Genomic DNA, 21,279 nt, shown 5'->3' with positions numbered 1-21,279 from the left:
ACAGAAACTAACGCTGAATTGTTCTCAAATATATTATAAATTATAAAATCTTTTACATTCGCAGTCGATTAAAAACCATCATAGATATATCTTTTAAAATCATCACAAAAACCATGGATAGATGACAATATAAACAAAAAATATTAAATTGTCACTGAATTCTAATTAAATTAGATTCTAAAGTGTGTAAAGTAGGTTATTTGTATTGTTTACTTATTAGTCATGTGGCAATATAAAATTGCCCCTTATTAAAAAAAGAAAAATCTAAGTTACACTCGACGTAAGTGAATAATTTCATTTGAGAAACAGATACGGCATTCACTATCGTCTACTTTTGTTATTAAATACTTTACAAACAATTTTCAAAACTTGATTAATTCTAAATTAGGTATTGACTGTTGAACAGTAGACAATAGCTTTACAAAATGTTTTTAAATTAAAAAACCCATAAACAAATGGTTCTAAGTTTTACAATTTTTCTGGGTAAAGAAAGGGAGGGTTGAGCAAAATTGAAGAGGAGAATATACAAAAGAATCAGCAGAAATTCATGAATAGTGGTCAATGGCAATTTTTTCTGCCCTGTAATTTGCCCAAACAGTAATATCTGTGCAGTCTCAACAATTAGATCATCTCACGCATCTGCCAGCTTTAAACGGGGAACAATATTCATTGATTGGAGTTCCTGAAATTGAGAATCAAATGAAATTGATCAACATCAAAAAAAGTACGACAAAATAAACAAAAGAAAATAAAATGTTGTAAATTCCAGACAACAGTGGCAGCTAAAACAAGGCTTCATTGAACGTTAAAAATCACTTTTTTTTATGTTGACATATCTACACATCATGCTAATCAGAACAAATGTGTAATAGAATCTATATAAGGTCTGGCTGTCAATATATGCATGTAGTATAATTACAATGATTCATTCCTAATTATTAAGATGCACCGTCCTAAACACACACACACACACACACACATATATATATATATATATATATATATATATATATATATATATATATAAAAGGTTTCCTACGATAACTGACTATGAAAGGCACATCATACCTGAATCATAAGTTTGCATGCATATGGAAGCTTCATGGTGGAAATCTTGTCTCCATTCTTACAATATGAACAAATACCAGTTTTCAGCTTATGGTTGTAATATCCTAACAACCCACATGCTGTACATACCTGCGTAAAAAGGAAATTACTATCATCAGTAAGTTTGATCATAAAGAAAAGGATCCATAGCATATAGCGCATATTGTTTTCATTGACAGCGAGGTAAATTATCACTTCTTTTAAGGAGAAAGTGTCCGATCTGAAGACATTAAGACTAACTTTCAGTAGCACATATATGAGACCCTATGATTGCCTCATACAACTATCTCTGTAACATGTTTTGTTTCATATGATTAAGACCTACATGCCATCACTTGGATGAGTGTTACAAACACGTATGTGTATGTCTAGGTTCAGTATATCATGTATGTATATACTTACTGGGTTCAACAAAATCCTTATTTCACTAGGTGAGTCGACTACATGGATCACACAGTACCATCAGGCTCAATCAATTAAGGATCCAATCTTCATAGATATTTTCTGTTGGCCTTCTTAAGTATTCGTCCCAACTCATCTTTTCTTCAATCAATGTGACACCAGTATCTCCCGATAAACTATAATTTTGCATCATGTCCTTTCATGCTTGATCACACCTCCATCTTAACATTATCATTTCTACTACTCACTTTTTTCTCCAGTAAAGCCCAACGTTCACAATCAAAATATAGCTAGACGAATAATTTTAGTATATTCACAACATGTTGAGTCTGTTCTGTAGCTCTAACACATGATTTCTCTTTTCTCTATCTTTCACCATCTTCAAAACATTGGAAAGTTTTCTGAACATGACCCTTTGTTACCGGGGGCTTTTAGCATTTTCCCGTGTTATAAACTAAAAATCTTCATAATATTTAAAAATGTATTTTTATGATAAAAGAAATGAGGTTAATCTCCATGCTCCCTTTCCAATAATAGACTGATAGTGGAATGACAAAGGTATTTAGTTGAGGCAGCCACCCTAAATGTGCTGGCAAAGCTTCCCATTCAATAATATTTATGCTCTATTTACTGATAGTGGAATGACAGTGATACTAAGATAAAGTCAACTAGATTATTACCTGCACTTCAAAAGGATCACTAGACAACATAAGTCGTTCATAAATCAACATACTAGCACCATAAGCAATCAAGCAATCGCGTTCCATTTCTCCAACACGAAGACCTGAAAATAATTATAAGCGAAAGAATTATGTGAAGCTGTAGATACCTTAACTAATACATAGATAAATTACATTTACTGTGAAACCCACAAGAGAAGACAATTTAATCACAAAAACTACTCCCGACCAACAGAACAGCAGAAAATAAAAAATTAAAATATCATTATACTAAGGTAGGGAACAGGACCACTCTAACAATTTTCACTAAAATAAAATAAATTCTAGAACTTATTAAAAAGGTATAAATTATATACCTCCATTTCTAGCTCTCCCTTCTGTAGGCTGCCTAGTTAGCATGACACGAGGGCCGCTGCCACGAGCATGCATCTTATCAAGCACCTGATGAACACAACAGCGATTACTTGTGGACTTGTACACAGGCAAGTTAAATTAAAAATAAGGTTGTTATAATTGATACTTCAATTTTGTCCTTTAAAAGCAAAATATATAACAAATCAATCCCTAGTGTTATAACAGTGATGCAAAAAATGTTGTCTTTCCTCATTTACATTTATCATGTAGGAACCAATTGAAAAACGGTGTCAAGCTTAGCCATACATTTTTAATTTACTCTATTGTTAACCACAAATGAAAGATTCAAGTACACTAATTAATACTAGGAACAGAAAGATTTTATTTTTTAAAAATAATTGTACCTGAATCGTGAGATAGTGGTGAAGTAATGTGGGAAATATTGTCGAGATATGTTAGAGAATGTTCAATTGTGTATTTATGCTCTATTTACTCTATTATTTCACTTAAATCTTAACTTAGAGGGAGACAAGCTTGAATCTTTCCCTCAGCTGCAACATATACATGTATGTAACTCAAGTAAAAAAGGTACATTGCGACAGCAGGAGTGCAGACTGCTGTACCTGTCCATTAGTTTGGAAATGGGACACCCCAAACGGGAAATAATACCAATATATTTAATGAACTCCCATAATTTCATCCAATAGAACATGGTATATTAGTATTTTATTAGTATTTTGTAGTAGGTATTTAAGAGAAAATATTCTTTGGAAGGACTTCACTAACCATATGTTTTAATTTTTGGTAGTAAATAGGACCCATGAAAATATAGGCTTGCAGTGGACAACCAGTAATACCTGAAAAAGAAAAAGGAAATTAGCACCCGTATTAGAGGGTAAATATGATTTCTTGTGTATAAGTATTTATCGAGCTGAAACATGCATTAAGTAACAAATCTAGAGTAACAACCTTACCCTCACTCTTGTCAAAATATAAATAGTTCATATTTTATTAGAAATTCAAGCTCTCACCACAAGCAGTGCCAACAGTCAAAGTAACAGTCATTTTATGATGCACATCATATTGGATACTGACATACAAATATTTTAAAATATATGACGTGTAAAATACATATTTAGATATACAGAAATTCATATAACATAAAAAAAATGTATAATTGCAATTTTGAAAATTCAAATTGTCAACATAAATCACTCTATTATCTACAAAGAATTACACTATCAATATCATTTCTTTCTTAAATTCATCAATGGACAATAATTCTATATTATATATCTTATGTGCCTCATATGTTAGTGGTATTGGATTTTTTTATTTTTAAAGACTTAGATACTCCACAAATATATTTCGGAAAAGTATCTAAAAGTACCTGTATCAGATACATTATGTAAAGTAAACTGAAGTATTGTATTTCATAATGATATTTGCCATAAATACATTACATACAAATCGAATAGTAATATGGAATAAGAAAATAAAAACCTGAATAAATGAAATCTTTCCCACTGTAGCTGAAGCCTTTACTCACAAGAGTTTCACTGTGAAAGCATGAAACTTTGAGAATACAGATATAGATAACTCTATGAATGCCATACAAAAGACAAACAAGACATACCTTATGGCTTCAACCTTGTCTGCATGTCCACTTCTTTCCCCAAAAGCACTGCCATAATGAAATCGACCACATGAAACCCCTGCTTTCCCTCCAAGAAGCTCTATCATCTTTCCAACCGTCATTCGACTGATACCATTAACAAAAATAAGTTCCCATCTTAACACATGTTATATTATATATTTATTCACTTAAAAACAAATTTGTTTCTACTCAATAGGCATGAGAAATAGTAAGTTTCTTTGACTAAGAGTTTGACCTGTGCCAAATAGGCTATCCAATCTATAGATAAGTATTATTACAACAGATTTAACAATAATCTTCAAGTTCATAATTTAGATCTTATTGGGTACTCAGAAATTCGAGTTTATTGATGGCTTATAGCAAATTTGTGGCCACAATACTTACTGTTGTGTTACATAATGATAAGTAGCTAAGCACTTGGGAACCCTCCCACAAAAGTTATATGTTAAGGGGGAAGAACTAAGCACCTAAATACTCCACCAAGCATCTCATACTTCTACTACCAATATGTACCCAAACATTCGGGAAACCTACCCTTAGAAACTAGCTATTAAGCGGGGGAAACCAAGCACTTAAATACTCAATTGAGTGTTTCATACTACATGACGTAGGACTTAGGCATCCCATAAAAACCCAAGTCCTTATCACTTATTTAGCTCAACATTTGTTCCCCTGTTATGCATTTGGAACAAATATGACCACATTTTATTTGCCTGCAGCTGTCATGCAATTGACTTAATATAAATAACATTCACTTTCCAATTTTCCAAGTACAAAAGTGAAAAATTGTTCCCAGTTGGGATGTTGGAACTTGTTGACCGAGTAGTAAAGCTAGTCAGCTAGTTATGGAGGAGCCATAAACCCTAAGATTAAAATCATGTCATTGAAGGAACAGAGAAATATCAGAAATCATGTCAGTTATTTGCCTAAAGTAAAGATGGTTCCCTGCATAAATTATTTCAGTTGAAGGAACAGAGAAGAACCAAAATGATCACAAATAAATTATTTCAGTTATTTTCCAAAATCAAAGATTGTTCCCCCACCTATATATCATGAGGAACAATGACAAGTAAAATGAGTTATAGTACCTTGGGAAACCATGAGGATTCATAATCAGATCAGGACAAATGCCTTTCTCAGAAAATGGAAAGTCTTCTTGCGGAACAATAGTTCCACAAACACCTTTTTGCCCATGTCTGCTGCTAAATTTATCACCAAGCTAATGCAACAAATTCAGACTACAAATAAATACACTATTTCTAACCAATAACTCTAACTCACGATAAACCATAAACAGCTTTACCTCAGGTCTACGAGTGTGACGAATCAGAAATTTGATACACATGTTTTTATCCTTATCAGAGCATAGAACCACCCTATCAACTACCTCTCCTCCATGACCCTTGAATGATTGTGCATTAGACCGATATGCACTGCTTAAAAGGAAACAATAGAAAAAAATGTGAACCAACAATAGTGAAACCAATATTGAGAAAATAAGAAACAAACCTATCAGGCAAATTTGCTGCTGATGCTTTGGGAGTACGTGTATCAATTGGTGATTGTTTATTGATATAGATGTCAAAAGGCTTAAGAATTTCCCCAGGAGCAGCAATACCATCATCATCAAGTACCTACAGGGAGCAGGAGAACACCCAGTGGCATAGAAAACAATTTCAGACAATTATATAATTTGAATCGATAATAAATGGTAAAAAATGTGTAGTGTTGTAAACATACTAGTCTGGTTTACACACATGATAAGAACATAATTATAGTAACTATAACACTACATATAGACACTTTCATATATGTTATTAATTACAATACTTCAAGAAAAATATACAAATATAATGTAAATAAAAAAAAAATACAATGTAAACGAGAAACATAAGCAGTGAGTGATTAATTCAACCATTCCCGCTCAAGATGGAGCATAAATGTTTTATCCATTAAATATAACAAATACTTGTTATGATTAATGGAACAAGATAAATCTATACAGTGAGAACATACATTTATATTCAGAACTTAACTTGACCAACAAGACATAACAGCTCTGATTTTTGTCAATCAGCCCATAAAACTCCTGCTGAGAACTTGATATAGCATGATAATTATTATATGATGTGTACTCTGCCTCTTACTTTGAGAGTACAGATCTCACTTCTGTGCAGGATTGAAGTCTTGCTAGCCCAACTGTTGCTGCCATTCAGGAGGCCTTTTACCACTATTGTGACTAGGAGTGTGTTTGGAGTCCCACATTCAGTAGGACAAGCTACTTGAATAGTCTTTTGAGTTGGGCTTTCCTATTATGTTTAAGTCATAATTATTGCAGATGACATCAATTGTCCTATGGCAGAGGGTCAGGACACAAACAAATTACGACACTTGGGCTGCTACACTCTTAAATAGAAAGAATTGCATCTTTACAATCAGTTATAGTTTTTGACATATTGTAACTGCTCGATTCAACAATGGGTACTAGAGCTAAGGTTTTTTGGAAAGGGCTACCTATAGGCAGGATGAAGGAGTTGCCTCAGAGAAAACACCCTAACATCAGGTAAATATCCATAAAGTGGAGCAGCATAAATCTCTAGAATGGGATACCAATGTTGAGAGTCCCACATTGAGCAGGATAAACTACTTGATATTGTACTAATTTTTTGAGTTAGACTGTCCTCCTTTGCTTAAGTCTTAACAAAGCATTTATAAATTGAATTGGCTAGAGTTATCATCCAAACTATTAGAGTTTCGAGTGAGAGAACAGAGAAGAAAAGGATTAAAAGATATAACAAACTGTTTTGATTGAACTGTATTACACACAATAGTCTGTGCAGTGTTTGTATTTATTTATAGAGATACAAGAGAAAAGCAGCTGTACATAAGAGTTGACTATTGACCATGATTAACTAATACAATCATACTAGCATACACTAACACAAACTATCATATTTAAGCTTGTTGGAGATCCTATTTAAGTTTATGGGAGATCCTACATCAAACCCGCTCTATTCTCATGCTCAATGTCCTCGCAATAAGAGATATGTTGGAGATTTCACATCATCTAGAAATATAGTCATATCATGAAGTTGATTTTGTGAAATTGAATTAGGCTTAAAGTCCATTTTCAAAGAAAGTTGGTTGGTTTGTATAAGGTTTTCAAAATATTTTGGTCAAACTCAATCAATCCAATACAAAAAGTATAATTACATTTTTCCTCATTTTTACCTCCACTTATATGTTGTTTTTTAAGTTGTGAGATCCATTTAAAGGGGTGGCCTATCCCAGCAGATGTTTCTCCATCGATACAATTACAAACCAGAGATTAAATCCTTGGCCACATGCTTAAGAGACAGTTATATACCAACCATGTCACACCTTGTTGACAATGTTGACCTCCACCTATTGTTTACTTTATATAAATATCCATGAATTTGAACCTTATATATACCAATTGATTCATAGAATGAAATCACCATTTCTCCTAAATATTTCACAAATCACCTATATGAAATTTCACATAATTGAGACATTTGTTTATATGTATGTAATTCCATAGTTCAATAGTAGCTATTTATGTTTGCTTAAATTAGCATTCAATACATTAAAGTAAATTTATGCAACAAGGTATCTGCATCTGTAAACGTAAGCAATTTTATAAACTTGATATACTTTATAAATGTCACATTATCCAACGTACTATAAGATAGATTAAAACTAAATTTTAAGCAAATAATTATAGTAAAACAAATAATAATTAGTTTCTATTCACTATGAAGACATTACCCGCATTCGTCCTGCAGTGTCTGCAGCTCTATTAGGCCTAAGTATTCGATCTGATGTGTCATTCGAATGCTTCTGAATGACAGCACTATACCTATATATATGGGAGCATCAAGGTCAAAAGTGCTACCGTGAAAAGCTTAGAGAATAAAATATGCAGCAACCAAATACAGAAAAAACACCAAATAAAATTGCATACTTTTTCATAACTATACAACGACCAAACCCACGATCAAGAGATGCCTTGTTCATGACAATGGCATCTTCGATATCATAACCACTATAGCTCATTACAGCTACCGTGGCATTTTGACCAGCTCCAAGTTTATCATATCCAACCTAAAATCAAATAGATTATTAGTCAAAGCCCTTCAAATCAGTGAGAAATTAAACAATGAAACTATACACACCAGCTCAATGGTCTTTGTTGTCAGTAAAGGTCTTTGAGGATAAACGAGTAGGTAAAGCAGGCTGTCATTCCGGCGAAGCTAAATACAACAAGACTGATATAAGTTCATCAATTACATTATTTGGAATTCTCTATAAACCTATGCTACTAAAAATTTTGAGCGTAAAAATATAATTACCCAACACACCATAAGCATTCATAAATTACTTTAAAAATCTAATCATATGCAACTATTTAGAATTTTAAATCTGGATCCATGTGGACACGAATTTACAGGCTTGTATTTATTTATTGAATGCATGCATTATGAAGAAGTTATGAAAAATTGATTCATTCAAAACAAAGATATAAACTTGATTTTTTTGAAAAATAGGAATAATTTCATGAAATCTAAACATGCAATTGTTGAACTCGTGTAAATAAGAAAACTTTGCTTACCTGATTAAATGCTATATTTCCCATCGCTTGCTTACCCATTGCACACTACAGTGAGATAAACAATAGTAATTTCAGGTTGGCAGAAAAACACACTTCATTCATAAAAGTGCAAAAATCAGGACGTAAAACATAGAGAAAAGAGGGAAGAAGGGGAACCTGATATGTGTTCCTAGGTGACTGATTATGATGAGGATAAGGAATTAACCCTGCAATAACTCCCAAAATGGTAAAAGGCTCAATCTCAATATGTGTAGTTTCTGGAGTGGCATCTCCTTCATATAAAGCAATCTACAGAGAGAAAAGGCAACTATGGGTATCAGCTGTGATGAATAAGATAGAATTTCATAGCTGAAAGAAAAGAAAAACTAAACGTAATTAGAGTAGAACAAACCAAAGTGTTGTTTTCTTCATTAACATCAAGATACTCAAGCAAGCCATCTCGTAAGAAATCATCAAATGTGCGTACTCCATCCTGAAAAAGTATAAAATTAAATTTTCACAAGATACTTTTTTTGTTTCCAGGATGAAAGAATATAATACACATTACCATTAACTCTTTCATATGATGCTCTTTGATTCTTGATACTCCCTTGTCAGCAATGACTAGGGGACGGCAAACTCTACCACCATCAGAAGCTAAGTAGACACAGTGCTGTAAACATGTTTTTTTCAATTGAGACCACCATTCATTCACATATTTTCAACATTAAAATAGTTATTGAAATACAATAACTAAATAGAAACAATAAATATTATGCCTAGAGCAAACTGTACCCCCTAAAAAAGTAAAATACAACACAAAATCAAAATAGCACAGAGCAGGAAAATAAAACAAGTAGAGGGGGTCGGGTTGGAAAAACATGAACAGTATTATTCACCTGCTTGTTATGGACAAAGACACTTACAAACTCGCCAATTTTACCAACTCTCCGCAGTTTTCTAATTGCATTAGCAAAACGCTTGAAAAAAAAATGGTAATGTTAACAACACATAATAAGAAAAGAATCATGTACTGTATTTCTTTAAAAATTATGCATTTGATGAAAGAGAGAACAAATACCAGTGGCTTCCTATGCTTTCCAAGGATTAAACCATTTAAAATTACAAGAAAGGAGTCAGGTGTGTGAAGCTCCTCTGCAGAGAGAAGTTCCAGGTCTTCAACACCCAACGAATAACACTGTCACAAGAAATAATGAAACACAATAAAATGCCATACATCTACAGTAAAAAATGAAGTATACGGAAATCACCTATAATTTACTTCTGTACCAAAAAATGTACATTGAAATACAAGCACAATGACTATTTCAATAATTTTATGAGAAAAGCCTTTCCAAAAAAATAATAAAAGAGACAAAAAAACTAGAAAGGCCAAGGAATCTCCAAAACCAAGGGGGATGATGGGATAGTAAAAATTTTCGGACATTTTTAACATAAAAAAAATAATAATTTCATTGAGTTGAAACTATGAAAAGAAAAGAATAACAATTTTCAATTTTTTCCAAAAAAAAAGAAAGGAAAATGCACCTTTTCTTGAAAAAATTTCCAGGTAACTGTTTAACACCTTTGAGGACGGATAGAACCTTTTATTATGCTGTCCAAAAATCAGATTGTTGGGAGTAACATCTTAAAGACAATTCTTCTTATTTTTAGTATTTCCACTATCTCCAAGATCATTATAACTATTGCATTTCTTAAAAAAAATTAAATTTATTTGTGCCTTTATGTACACGACCTAATAATAAATTCAACAGCCTTCCTACACAACCCAAAAAGAAACAAAAAAACCCAGCTACAGCAAAGGAGGCTGATCAAGACTGTTGAGCTGCAGAAGTTGGCAAGGTTTTGTTTATATCGAGGTGTGAAAGGTGCACAAGTTTGGCTGCAGATGAATTTTGTTAAAAATATCTAAGGATATTATCTTAGAATTTTAGTTCAGAGTATCTCAAACGATTCATTAGGATATTCATAATTATAAATAGATTATTAGAATATGATTTATAGGCAAATCATATCATGTATTTAATGTCATCAACTTATATCGAATGGACCATGTTGTGTGGTCTATACACAGTTTTTAGCGTCTCTTGCATCAATTTTTCTCTCTTTCAAAAGGTTTCATTTACCCAACAAGGTAAGGCATTTTTTTAGTTCAGAACAAAGCCTAGTGGATCCCATGGCTGCAGTAGTTTGGCAGCATTTGGAGGTGTTATAATGTGCCCTAGTCTGTTTGTAGGTCGAACTAACAATATGTCAAACTTCATGGGGACAGTGAGAACTATGTGCAAGAGAAGTATGTCATTAAGGCTAGTCTCCAAGAGATGGGTACTGGGTAAAGTATGTGTAACTATGCACTGAGGTCATAATAAGATTGAATTTTGACCTCAAAAAGTTTCTTGGAAGATGTCATAAATCCCACAACCTGGATGTAACATCTATATATGTTTTACCTAAGTAGTTAAAATGATAAATAATAAAGGAAAATATCATCATCCTATAGTATAAGAAAACACACCATAGAAATTAAGGGGGCCTCCTCTTCATCGGTAGTAACATGAGTCATCAAAGCCAAATTCTTGACCAGTCCACAAGCTTCACCTTCAGGGGTGTCACAAGGACAAAGCATGCCCCACTATCAAATGGAAGAGATGAGAAAAGAAGGTATAAATTCATAAGTATATAAGATTTTATTAGTTAAAGCCAAAAGAATAAAAGCCGAAGCAAAATAAGAATACAACAAGAAGTCTTTCTATCCACCAAGCAAGGTTGGGTACAAGTATAAAACAATCCCAGCTTTTCCTATCCATAACTCAAAAAACATGAGAACAATCCATCAAAATAGCTACAAAATTAGACTGCATCTCACCTGACTAGGCTGCAAAGCTCTAGGTCCACTTACTTTCCTGGACTTCTCAAACTGTGGTGAGACTCTTGTCATGTGGCCCATAGCACCAATAAATGACAACCTTTGTAACACCTGTGAATAAGAGAAATTTCATTATTAGAGGTTATATATCATGTGCTAGATAATTCCAAGTTCCATACATGGGTCGCTAGGTACATAAGCAAGAGCAGGTGACTTTGTCATGGTGAGTATCAAGAGAGAAAAAAAAAATACTTGAAAGGGAGACAATATACAACCTGTGTCATTCCTTTTCTTTCCATTCTGAACCTTTTAATTTCAAAATTACCAGTGGAGAGTGTCCTTTCCAGGCCTAGAGTGATGATATTCTGAGTCCGATTAAGAAGCTAGGTGCATTTCCGAAGAAAAAATATAAACAGAAAATCAGGCATGCTAAGACCAGGTTGAAAGAACAAAGCAATGAACAACAATTCTGAACACAAATGATAAAATGAAAATCATCACCATTGGCAGATTTTACATTGATAATAACACATGAATAAATAAAGTTTCAACTACACTTCAACTTTGAGATTTGCCACAAATGATCACTCCAAGATAAAAAAAAAAAAAAAACAAATCACATTATGTTCAGATGCTGACTAATTGTTAGTCAACTTCATATTTGTTGAAACCAATGATAAATGGTCCACTGTTGTCTCAAATAACAATATATAAGAGAGATTGTAATAAGTTGATGTTTTTAGTAGGATATTAAGTATATTACTAGAAGTTGTTTGAAGCAGCTAGAAGATTCTAGAGATCTCTTTGTAATTACTACTTTAGGGTTAGAGTGTTGACAATAAAAATTATTCTAGAGATCTTCTTTCTTTCAAATTAATCCTTTTGAGTGTTGACAATCAAAATTATTTCACAGGATTTTGACTAACCATAGTTGTCAATCTTATATAGCAGCAAATCAACTAACTCCGACAAATGCTATAGCAGGATGGCAGATATTTTAAATTTTTATCCCAAATATTTTATACTACATATAAATACTTAAATATTTAAACTACATATTACTAAAAAACGCATTGAAAAATGAGGGATAAATCACAATTTACCCAAAAAACATTATTTTAGCAGAAGTTAATTTTTCGAACCCTATATTATAGTATTGCTGCAAGAACACACAAACAGCCTCTATGGTTGGGAAGAGAAAACCACTCCTTTACTTGAATCCCAAGGCTGCTCTGCTGTAGCACCACTAGTCTGGTACAGTAATCTATTGACTACCACGTCATTTGTTTTTGCGGTACGAGTTAGGAAGAACTTCAAAAAGACACAAAAGGGACAACAACCATGCACATTAGGCATTGATAATCACCCAAGCAATGGGAAACCCACCCTCAATAGCTAGCTATTATGGGAGGAAATCCAAACACTTGAGTAAACTAGAATTCCTTACAACTTGACGTGGGACATAGGTACGCATAATACCATAGTTCCTATCACCATCAACTTGGAACAAGAACCCAAAATCAAAAAGAGAGTCACACAGAAAGAGAACCATATAAAATAAAAAATAAATAAAAAAATCTTCAAAGTGACAAGGCAAAGATTCAGAAAAGCTTTAGTAAGATTAAATTTAAACAGAGCTTACCGTAGATATGTCGAAATTCTTAGCCTTGTCTGGCTTATCTAACATTTTGTCTGTCAAGTTCTTAACTTCAGTTGTCATTGACTTGAAGAGATCCTAAACCAGAAAGAACAATGTCATATTAATCGAAATAAAAAATGTACAAACTACAAAGCATCTCTCCAAAAGCATGGTATATGACAAATTAAACACGATAGTACCTCAAAAAGTAGTGATACTAACTGGCCAGATAGCTCCAACCGCTTGTTACCCACATAATCCTACGTGTTAAAAGAAACACTTAGTATTTGATATATTGTAAAAATAAAAATCAAATTAGAAGATGATTAATTACTATTTCTTCTATTCATTGTGTATCTTAGGGAGTCATCAACCCCAAGTACCATCTTTGGAAGCACCAATATCAGATCCTAATGCATTGGCTCCAATCATCAGTTCAGTACTCATTCATATGTGAGTCATCCATTCACGAGGTGTCTTTGTTAGATAAAGAGACCTTTTTTAACTTATTTTACTATTTTGTAGTTTTTGGTTAGTTCATGAGAATTTCTTGTCATTTTGCATTTGTATCATTTTCTTATACATTAATAGTAAATTCTTTGTTTAGGAAAAAAAAATGGAAGAGAGAAATAAATACTACCTTGTCATCCATAGCATCTTTATTTAAAATTGCATCCATTATGCGTCTCATCATAACAGCAACATATATACATTTTGTCCGAAAATTATCTCCATCCACCTATTGATTACAAAAGTGACAACTCAGACCAAATCAAACACAAATAAGCCAAATTACATGTATACTGATATAGTGAAGTTGAAAAGATTTGGAATTAAATGCACTGAAGTACAGTAGTTTTAATGTACCTTAAGGAAATAGAGTTAGCCTTAAGGTATCAGTTTCAACGCACAAAAGCAAAGTAGTTCCAATGTACCTCAAGGTACATTTGGAATAAATCCTTAATATATTTTTACATTAATAAACCATTATTTACAACAATTCCCCATAAGTTAGTAAATGAATGTCGATTATCTTCAACTTACCTATAAGATCCTAGAATCTACCTTGAAGAAGCCTAATGAAAATGTCTGCATCTAAAGTCTTAGTAGGAATATCGGTTGTAACCACGACTTTCTACGGAAGATGATGTCTTGTAGATACAATTCATGTCCCTAAAAACTCAAATAGCAAACAATTTCACAAGGAGCTTCATTATAACAAATTCCAAGACCTTGTAGAAAAGTTGGGAATTAGTGATATTCATTTACCAACTCGGGAGGGGAGTGTTGTAAATAGTAATTTATTAAGATACAAATATCTTTATGATCTCCGCATTGATTAGTTTAAAATATCTGTAGAATCTTATTATATATTTCTCCATATTTTCGTGTCCTAATTTTAGAGTAATTGATTGTTACAAATATAAGAGTTGAGAATATAATTGCTCAGACGGTTACCAATAAAATTATTTCCATTAGTTGTTCAAATGATTACTTGTGAACTAATTTGGTTAAAACAACTTCTTAACGAGTTCTAAGATTTTAAAATTTTGAACTGTGACGTCAAGATATTGCTCTTCATGTAGCTCTTCATATTGCTCCCAACCCAGTTTTCAATTAGTGAACTAAACACATAGTAGTTGATTTTCACTTTATTCATGAGAAGACAGTTTATGGAAAAATCTGCACCTCCTTTATAAAATCAAATGATCAATTGGCATATTTGTTCACCAAAGTTTTTCAAGGATCCAGGATATCATGTGCCAGCAACAATCTCTATACTCCAGCTATAACCAAAGTGTCAGCAATATATTCAGAATTAATGTTCACTTCAGAAAACAGAAGTTCCAATGTACCTTCGGAGATACAGTTAACTGTCTTATCCAACTTGCAATTCCATTTAAAATTTCTTATCCTTGTAATCTTTTTGTGTATTAATATAACATTCTGCTGAGTGTTCAGTGAACAAAAAGCATACTCAAAATCATTTCTTTTAATTTTAATTTTTTTATATAGAATGAAATCAAATTGTCCCAAAGAAACGCATAAAATTCGAGAGATGTCAAATGCACAAAATTCAAGAGATGCTGAGGATTGAAGAAAATCTTACAGGCACATTTGCAAGAAAAACATCTCTTAGGACAGAAAATGCTCGTGATTCCTATATAGATGGTTCAAATGAAAAACCACAAAATTAAAGAAAAAAAAGAATAAATTAATATATTATTTTATCCAAAGCATAAAAAAAATACTCTCACAAGAGACAGAGAGATGAAACCTTTTCAGCTGAATTGCTTGAATACATGGAACGTTTTACCTGATAAGTGCACAAGTCATTAATAAATACAGAAAAAAAATATACAAATTATATGCATGTATCTAAAATTAGAAAAAAGTTGAAGGGCGTGTATAAATCAAAATCATAAACTGCAAATAAATTTTCATTTTCATTATATTATTCAAGTACCACTTGCATGAGTTTGACTACTTTTTTCATAACAGAATAATTCACTAAGGGAAGGCAATCAACAAAATAATCCATATAATAAGAACAATGAAACATAAAACTATAAATCTGCTGGAACCAACAATCCTGCCATGCAAATGTACCCACTAGTAAATGCTGAACTCCTAAGAAAATATGGAAACTAACTCCTTCTCACAAAGATAGACCACTAGAACCACCACCCCAAATGAATGATACCAAAGGTTGTTCAAGAGACTACCCCTCCCCAAAAAATTCCTAACTCAACAATGGACTACCTCTTCTAGAAAAATGTAAATGGTAATTAAGATACTTGTGATTCTTGTACTTCTTGTAATTAAGTTGTTATGATAATTTTTTCACTGTGCATTCTAGCACAGGAATTTCCTCATGTCGCACTTTTCACACCCTCCTAAAAAGAACTTAAACAAAATAACTCAGAAGATAACTATTTGAAGGGTTGGATTTCCTCCGGTCGAACATTTTTACAGATAAATAAATGGGCATTTCTAAATGAGGTGAAAAAGAAAAGACAGAAAATTATAAGAAAAAAACAAGTTTGGCTCTCCAAGTAATAAATATAAATATTTCATGCTATAGAAAAGCCATCTCTAACAGTAAAATTAAAATCAAAATACAGATTAAGAATGACAGAAAGATGCTCCCTCGCACTATTAATTTCCAAGACAACACAAAAGACTGGAATAAAGAAAAACAGCGGAAGAATATTAGCATATTTACATAAGGAAGATTAACTCCACAAAATTGCACTCAGATCAGGGAACCTTCATAAAAGGGGAAGAGGTTGTAGAAAACTAGATATAATACAAAAGACATGGATATATATATATATATATATATATATATATATTGATGTAGAATAAAACTCAATTAATAAAACTGTCAGCTCACCATCTTATCAAGGTACTCCAATGCTTGCTCTTGTGTATATACATTGCATTTTCTACATTCCTGATTGATTGTGAAAAACATATTTCACAATTAATTAATAAATATATAATAGTATAATTTACTTTGGATAACTAACAATGAACAGATAAGCATGTAATATATTGTAGAAGTCTCTTGCTCATTCAAAATCCTATAACATATTATGAATGGAAGTGTCATAATATTTGACATAACAAGTATGTACATTAATTACCTCGAAAGAGGCCAACAGTAGATAACTATAACGAGGATCTCTTCCAACCATCTGCGTAACTTCTTGATCACTCTCCATCCCCATAGCCTTCATAACTACCATTAGAGGAACCTATAGAATAATTTTAATGGAAGAGGGAGCTGATTTTAACGGAAAGAGGGAGCTAAATAAAAGAAAATAAGTCATATCTAAAATGTACAAGAAGAAAACCTTCTTAGGGAATTGATTCAAATGTAACCAGAACTTCTCATTTTCCACTACAATAACAGTTTTTGTTTTTATTTTCTCCGTGCTGCTTGTAACAGATGCAGCTATGCTGGAAGCCAAAATAACTAGAAAACATTAGCCCAGAAAACAGATCTCCATTAAACTCTACACTTTCGCCATCATATATTTGTACTCCAAATCTTCATAATATCCTTTGGTTTAAGCATATAAAGCATAAAATATAATTAACATTTATGAACTAGTTAGAAAGTTTTCATGAAAAAATCCTTTCTTGTAATTCCTCACACCTTGCTTAAAGAGTACTATTTCACTTCATGACAACCCCCTATGGAGTACATGTAGGTTTCATTAAGAAACAGAATCATTGGTAATCTATAAAAATGACATGAATGTACAGCCAAATTAGAAGTAAATACGAGAAGAAGATAACATCCAACAACATTTAAACTTTATGACCTTACCCCATTAAAAAATTAGTTTCAATCTAGAAACAAGAATATAATTTTTTTTAATCCAATAAAGATGAAATTAACATAGCAAAAGAACAAGTTACCAGATGCCACTACTTGTCACACATGTGATCCTATTTATTTTGGTGACAGAAGGAAAAAATTCATGGACAGATAGAATGGATGAGTACAAATAAGAACTTACAGGCAATCCACCAATAAAAGAAATACATGAAGAAAATTCTAGCCTAAGAGATTTTCATGAAGAAACTTCATGCTTTTTCTACCATACTTTTGTACTCCAACACTTCACCCTTTCCTTTGATTCATGCATATTAAGCATAAAAGATGAGTCATCGTATTCACATCTATGAAAAGGTAGAGGGTTTTCATGGATAAAACCTTTTTTTGAATTCCTCACGCCTTGCTTAAAGAGTGCTACTTCACTTAGTTACAAACCCTCCTAAAGTCTAAAGCTCCCTCTAAGGACTGTCTTTTATATACACAATGGTCCTTAATAGAATTAATATCACTAACATGTTTTATGAAAATACATATACTAACAACATGGTCTCATCTTGCATAAAATAAGAAACACAATCTAAATTTTGGAATAAGAGACTAAAGTCAACCCATTCCGTATTTCATTTTCTTCTAACTGGCAATCGGATGTTCTCCTACAACCCACATAACTGAACATAAAAGGGAACTGTTTACAGCTCCATTGCTTGAAAGATAAGTCTTAGTAGAAGTATACTTTTATACATGAACATGAACAAAATCCAAATATATCCTTCTGATTACAGGGAATCAGGGATTACAACTAACAGAATTAAAATTCAAATTATCTGCATACAGTAAGAATATATATGACATGTAAACACACTTGTATTTATATGCAAAGGTAGATATCAAAAGGAAAACAAGGCACTATCACACCAAGAATGATTACTTACTTTCCTTTTTTGTCAGTCTCTATAATTATTCTATTCTTTGAGAGCTGCTCTTGTATCAAAATCACCTGAAATTGATAGATAAAATCATAATTTGAAAATAATATAAGGAAAAATGTCTGGATGATATTATATTATATTTAAAAAATGAAAATTACTGACACGGATCAAGAATTAAAATAACTAAAAGTTTAATATGGCAAATTAAAATCTTCAAGTGAGAATATCACCTTCTCAGTCCCTTTGATTACAAAATACCCTCCAGGATCAAGGGGGCACTCACCTAATGAAATGAAAAATAAAACAGGTAAGATTTTTTATAGTAAAAAAACATAAGAACAATGGTAAAAAGAATATATATATATAATATATATAATATATGTGTGTGTGTGTGTGTGTATACATAACCATATGTATTTCAATATCATACTAACCGAGTTTAGCAAGTTCAGCTTCATCTCTCCCATATAAGACACAACAACAACTCCGCAGCATAATAGGCATTCTTCCAATTTCAACATTGAGCTAGGAAGAAAAAAACAAAGCTAAAGTTAATAACACAGATCTTCATCATAATCAGATTACAGTAGTGTTCAAATACCCTTCTATGTAAACGTGGGTCATCACGACTTCCATGTGTGTACTCAACATCAACACATATAGGAGCAGCATACCTTTTTATTAGACAAAATAAAAAGAAATCAAAATTCATTAGTAGTTAAGGCACAATTATAATTCAAAAATAAAAGTGGGACATTTGTTGTAAGTAAAACTTTCAACAGGTAAGATATTAAAATAAAGAGAATAATTACATGGAACTTGACAAATGATAATAGAATGCATTTGAAAATTGATTAATTCTATCAATTGCAAAGCAATATCTAACTAAAACCATTAGCCATGTTTTTCAGTATGATGAATCTCACGTTTGGTCACTTAGGCGGCATGTTTGTGGAGTAACTTCATCGGTAACAGATTCGTCCACTATTGATGGTTTACGAATTTTGACATTTAAAAACCTGCAGCAGAGACCAGTAACCAAAAGCAAATCAAGCATAAAAAATTATTGAATAACAAAATGGACAAGATTTAAGCAAACCACCATCCATACCTCAGATATATATGTGGGTGCCTACTCGCCCTGATCAAATTGTTAGCCCGAACTATTTTTTTTATTTCTGTCTTCACAAAAAAGTTAAAGGAATCCAAATGTTGCTTAACCAATCCCCTCACCTACCAAAGCCAAAGTGTCAACAAGTTATTCAAACTCAACCACCAATAGCTATATTATCTCATCACATGTACTTGCAATGCATACTAAACAGTTACTTACCTTGAGGAACTCGGGAAGAAGTTGGAACTTGTCAACAGCAGATTTCACCGGAGCAGTTAGAATCCTTTGGTCAAAACCAGAATCATCCGGTACCTTGTTGCCCCCATTGCTATTTAGTTCACAAAAACAAACATTAACACATATAAATTGGAGAAACATTGAAGATAAAAAAAAAAAAAAAAAAAAAAAGTATACGCTTGGTACAAAACAATGAAGAGTGTAGATGACAGTGCAAAATATAACGCACACACTGTTTTCTCAAACTATTTTCTCAATAATAAAACTCAATCCCTCGTAATGTTTGAGAATGAAAACATAAAAGAAAACAAAAATTGAAATAACAGCACGGCACAACAGAAACCAATGATGAAGTTTTCGAACTCTGTGCGAAGCAATGTGTGAAGTGAGGAAGAGAGAGAAAAGAAGAAAGAGGTGACTTACCCGTTCATGGGTTGTTGCGAAGGATCGTGATTGAGAACCATTACCGTGATGGGTCAGTTGCAGGATTATAGTTTTGTTCCTTCAGAATTCGATAATTGTTTATATAGGTAGGGGTTTAGGGATTAGGGATGGTAAGTCTTTAAGCGGGGTTTTTCAAAGCCCTTTACTAGCAAAAGTCCGAGAATAAATATACATGGACATAAATAATAATATATATATATATATATATATATATATATATATATATATATATATATATATAAAAAGTTACTCATCATGGTGTAGTCAAAATTTTAGTAGAATTATTCTTTAATCCATATTTTTTCGTCTAAAAATATAGGTTGATCCTTTAGTGTTTTTTAATCTTAACTTTAATGTCATTTAGTATTTTTTTATTAAATTTCTTATAATGAAATAAGATTTTTTTTATCAAAATTAATACTAGGATTTTATCAATTAGACTGACAATAATATTTAGAACTTTTATTTTGATGAAAAATTTTTAATTTGATTCAAAAAATATAATAAAAAAATGACAAAATTATACTATTTATTAAAAATTAACCAAATTGAGACTAAAAATAAATTGGAAAATCAACTTAATATTTTTGAATAAAATTAGAAACTAAAAATAATCCTAAAATTTTTATATAAATCAAAATATTATATTTACTTTTCTATAATAATAAAAAATAATAAAACTATAATTATTGTTATAATTATAAATATAAAATTAAATATAAATAGATTTTACAATTTTAATATAATTCATTTTTATTTATAATGATCAAATTAAAAAATAAATAAACAAATAAAAAATGGTTGAATTAAATAAATAATTATTTAAAATATAATATTAATAAAATAATTATTTTTATTTAAAAAAT

General features: G+C 31.7%; 1 protein-coding gene across 3 annotated transcripts; it reads right to left on the bottom strand.

Moving 5' to 3' along the window:
* Positions 1-359: 359 nt before the first annotated feature.
* On the bottom strand, positions 360-20,545 carry LOC114182455 (DNA-directed RNA polymerase III subunit 2). 3 transcript variants are annotated; one of them, XM_028069323.1, is made up of 38 exons: positions 20,393-20,545; positions 19,952-20,060; positions 19,730-19,851; positions 19,545-19,637; positions 19,220-19,292; positions 19,053-19,143; positions 18,849-18,901; positions 18,622-18,686; positions 17,199-17,304; positions 16,989-17,099; positions 16,736-16,795; positions 15,617-15,655; positions 15,449-15,499; positions 13,979-14,077; positions 13,539-13,598; positions 13,342-13,434; positions 11,975-12,082; positions 11,700-11,810; positions 11,349-11,465; positions 9,894-10,010; positions 9,712-9,792; positions 9,381-9,485; positions 9,225-9,305; positions 8,990-9,121; positions 8,834-8,878; positions 8,397-8,474; positions 8,186-8,325; positions 7,990-8,080; positions 5,710-5,834; positions 5,504-5,633; positions 5,289-5,419; positions 4,180-4,305; positions 4,047-4,102; positions 3,330-3,400; positions 2,546-2,630; positions 2,190-2,293; positions 1,069-1,197; positions 360-682 (listed from the first exon to the last, which is right to left on the bottom strand). In XM_028069323.1, the coding sequence occupies exons 1-38, from the start codon at positions 20,431-20,433 to the stop codon at positions 632-634; spliced, it is 3,480 nt and encodes a 1,159-aa protein (XP_027925124.1). In that variant the 5' UTR covers positions 20,434-20,545; the 3' UTR covers positions 360-631. The 3 variants fall into 3 exon arrangements, 2 of the variants coding, with proteins under 2 accessions (XP_027925124.1, XP_027925125.1); XM_028069324.1 differs by lacking the exon at positions 15,449-15,499; XR_003604093.1 differs by lacking the exons at positions 360-682; positions 1,069-1,197; positions 3,330-3,400 and having other exon boundaries at positions 2,188-2,293.
* Between the last annotated feature and the right edge of the window lie 734 nt (positions 20,546-21,279).

Source organism: Vigna unguiculata, chromosome 4, assembly GCF_004118075.2.
Source record: "Vigna unguiculata cultivar IT97K-499-35 chromosome 4, ASM411807v1, whole genome shotgun sequence".
Taxonomy (NCBI): Eukaryota; Viridiplantae; Streptophyta; class Magnoliopsida; order Fabales; family Fabaceae; genus Vigna; species Vigna unguiculata.
Note: the sequence above shows the minus strand (reverse complement) of the source record. Positions and strands in the feature narration are given on the sequence as shown.

What these genes read in the sequence shown, in the direction of transcription:
- LOC114182455 (XM_028069323.1), bottom strand. Translation starts at nt 20,433, where the DNA reads ATGGTTCTCAATCACGATCCTTCGCAACAACCCATGAACGG. An exon ending in AGCTGAACTTGCTAAACTCG is followed by an intron (nt 18,902 to 19,052) that starts GTTAGTATGATA and finishes TCATTTCATTAG; the next exon opens with GTGAGTGCCCCCTTGATCCT. An exon ending in AATCCTCATGGTTTCCCAAG is followed by an intron (nt 4,306 to 5,288) that starts GTACTATAACTC and finishes TAATGGTATCAG; the next exon opens with TCGAATGACGGTTGGAAAGA.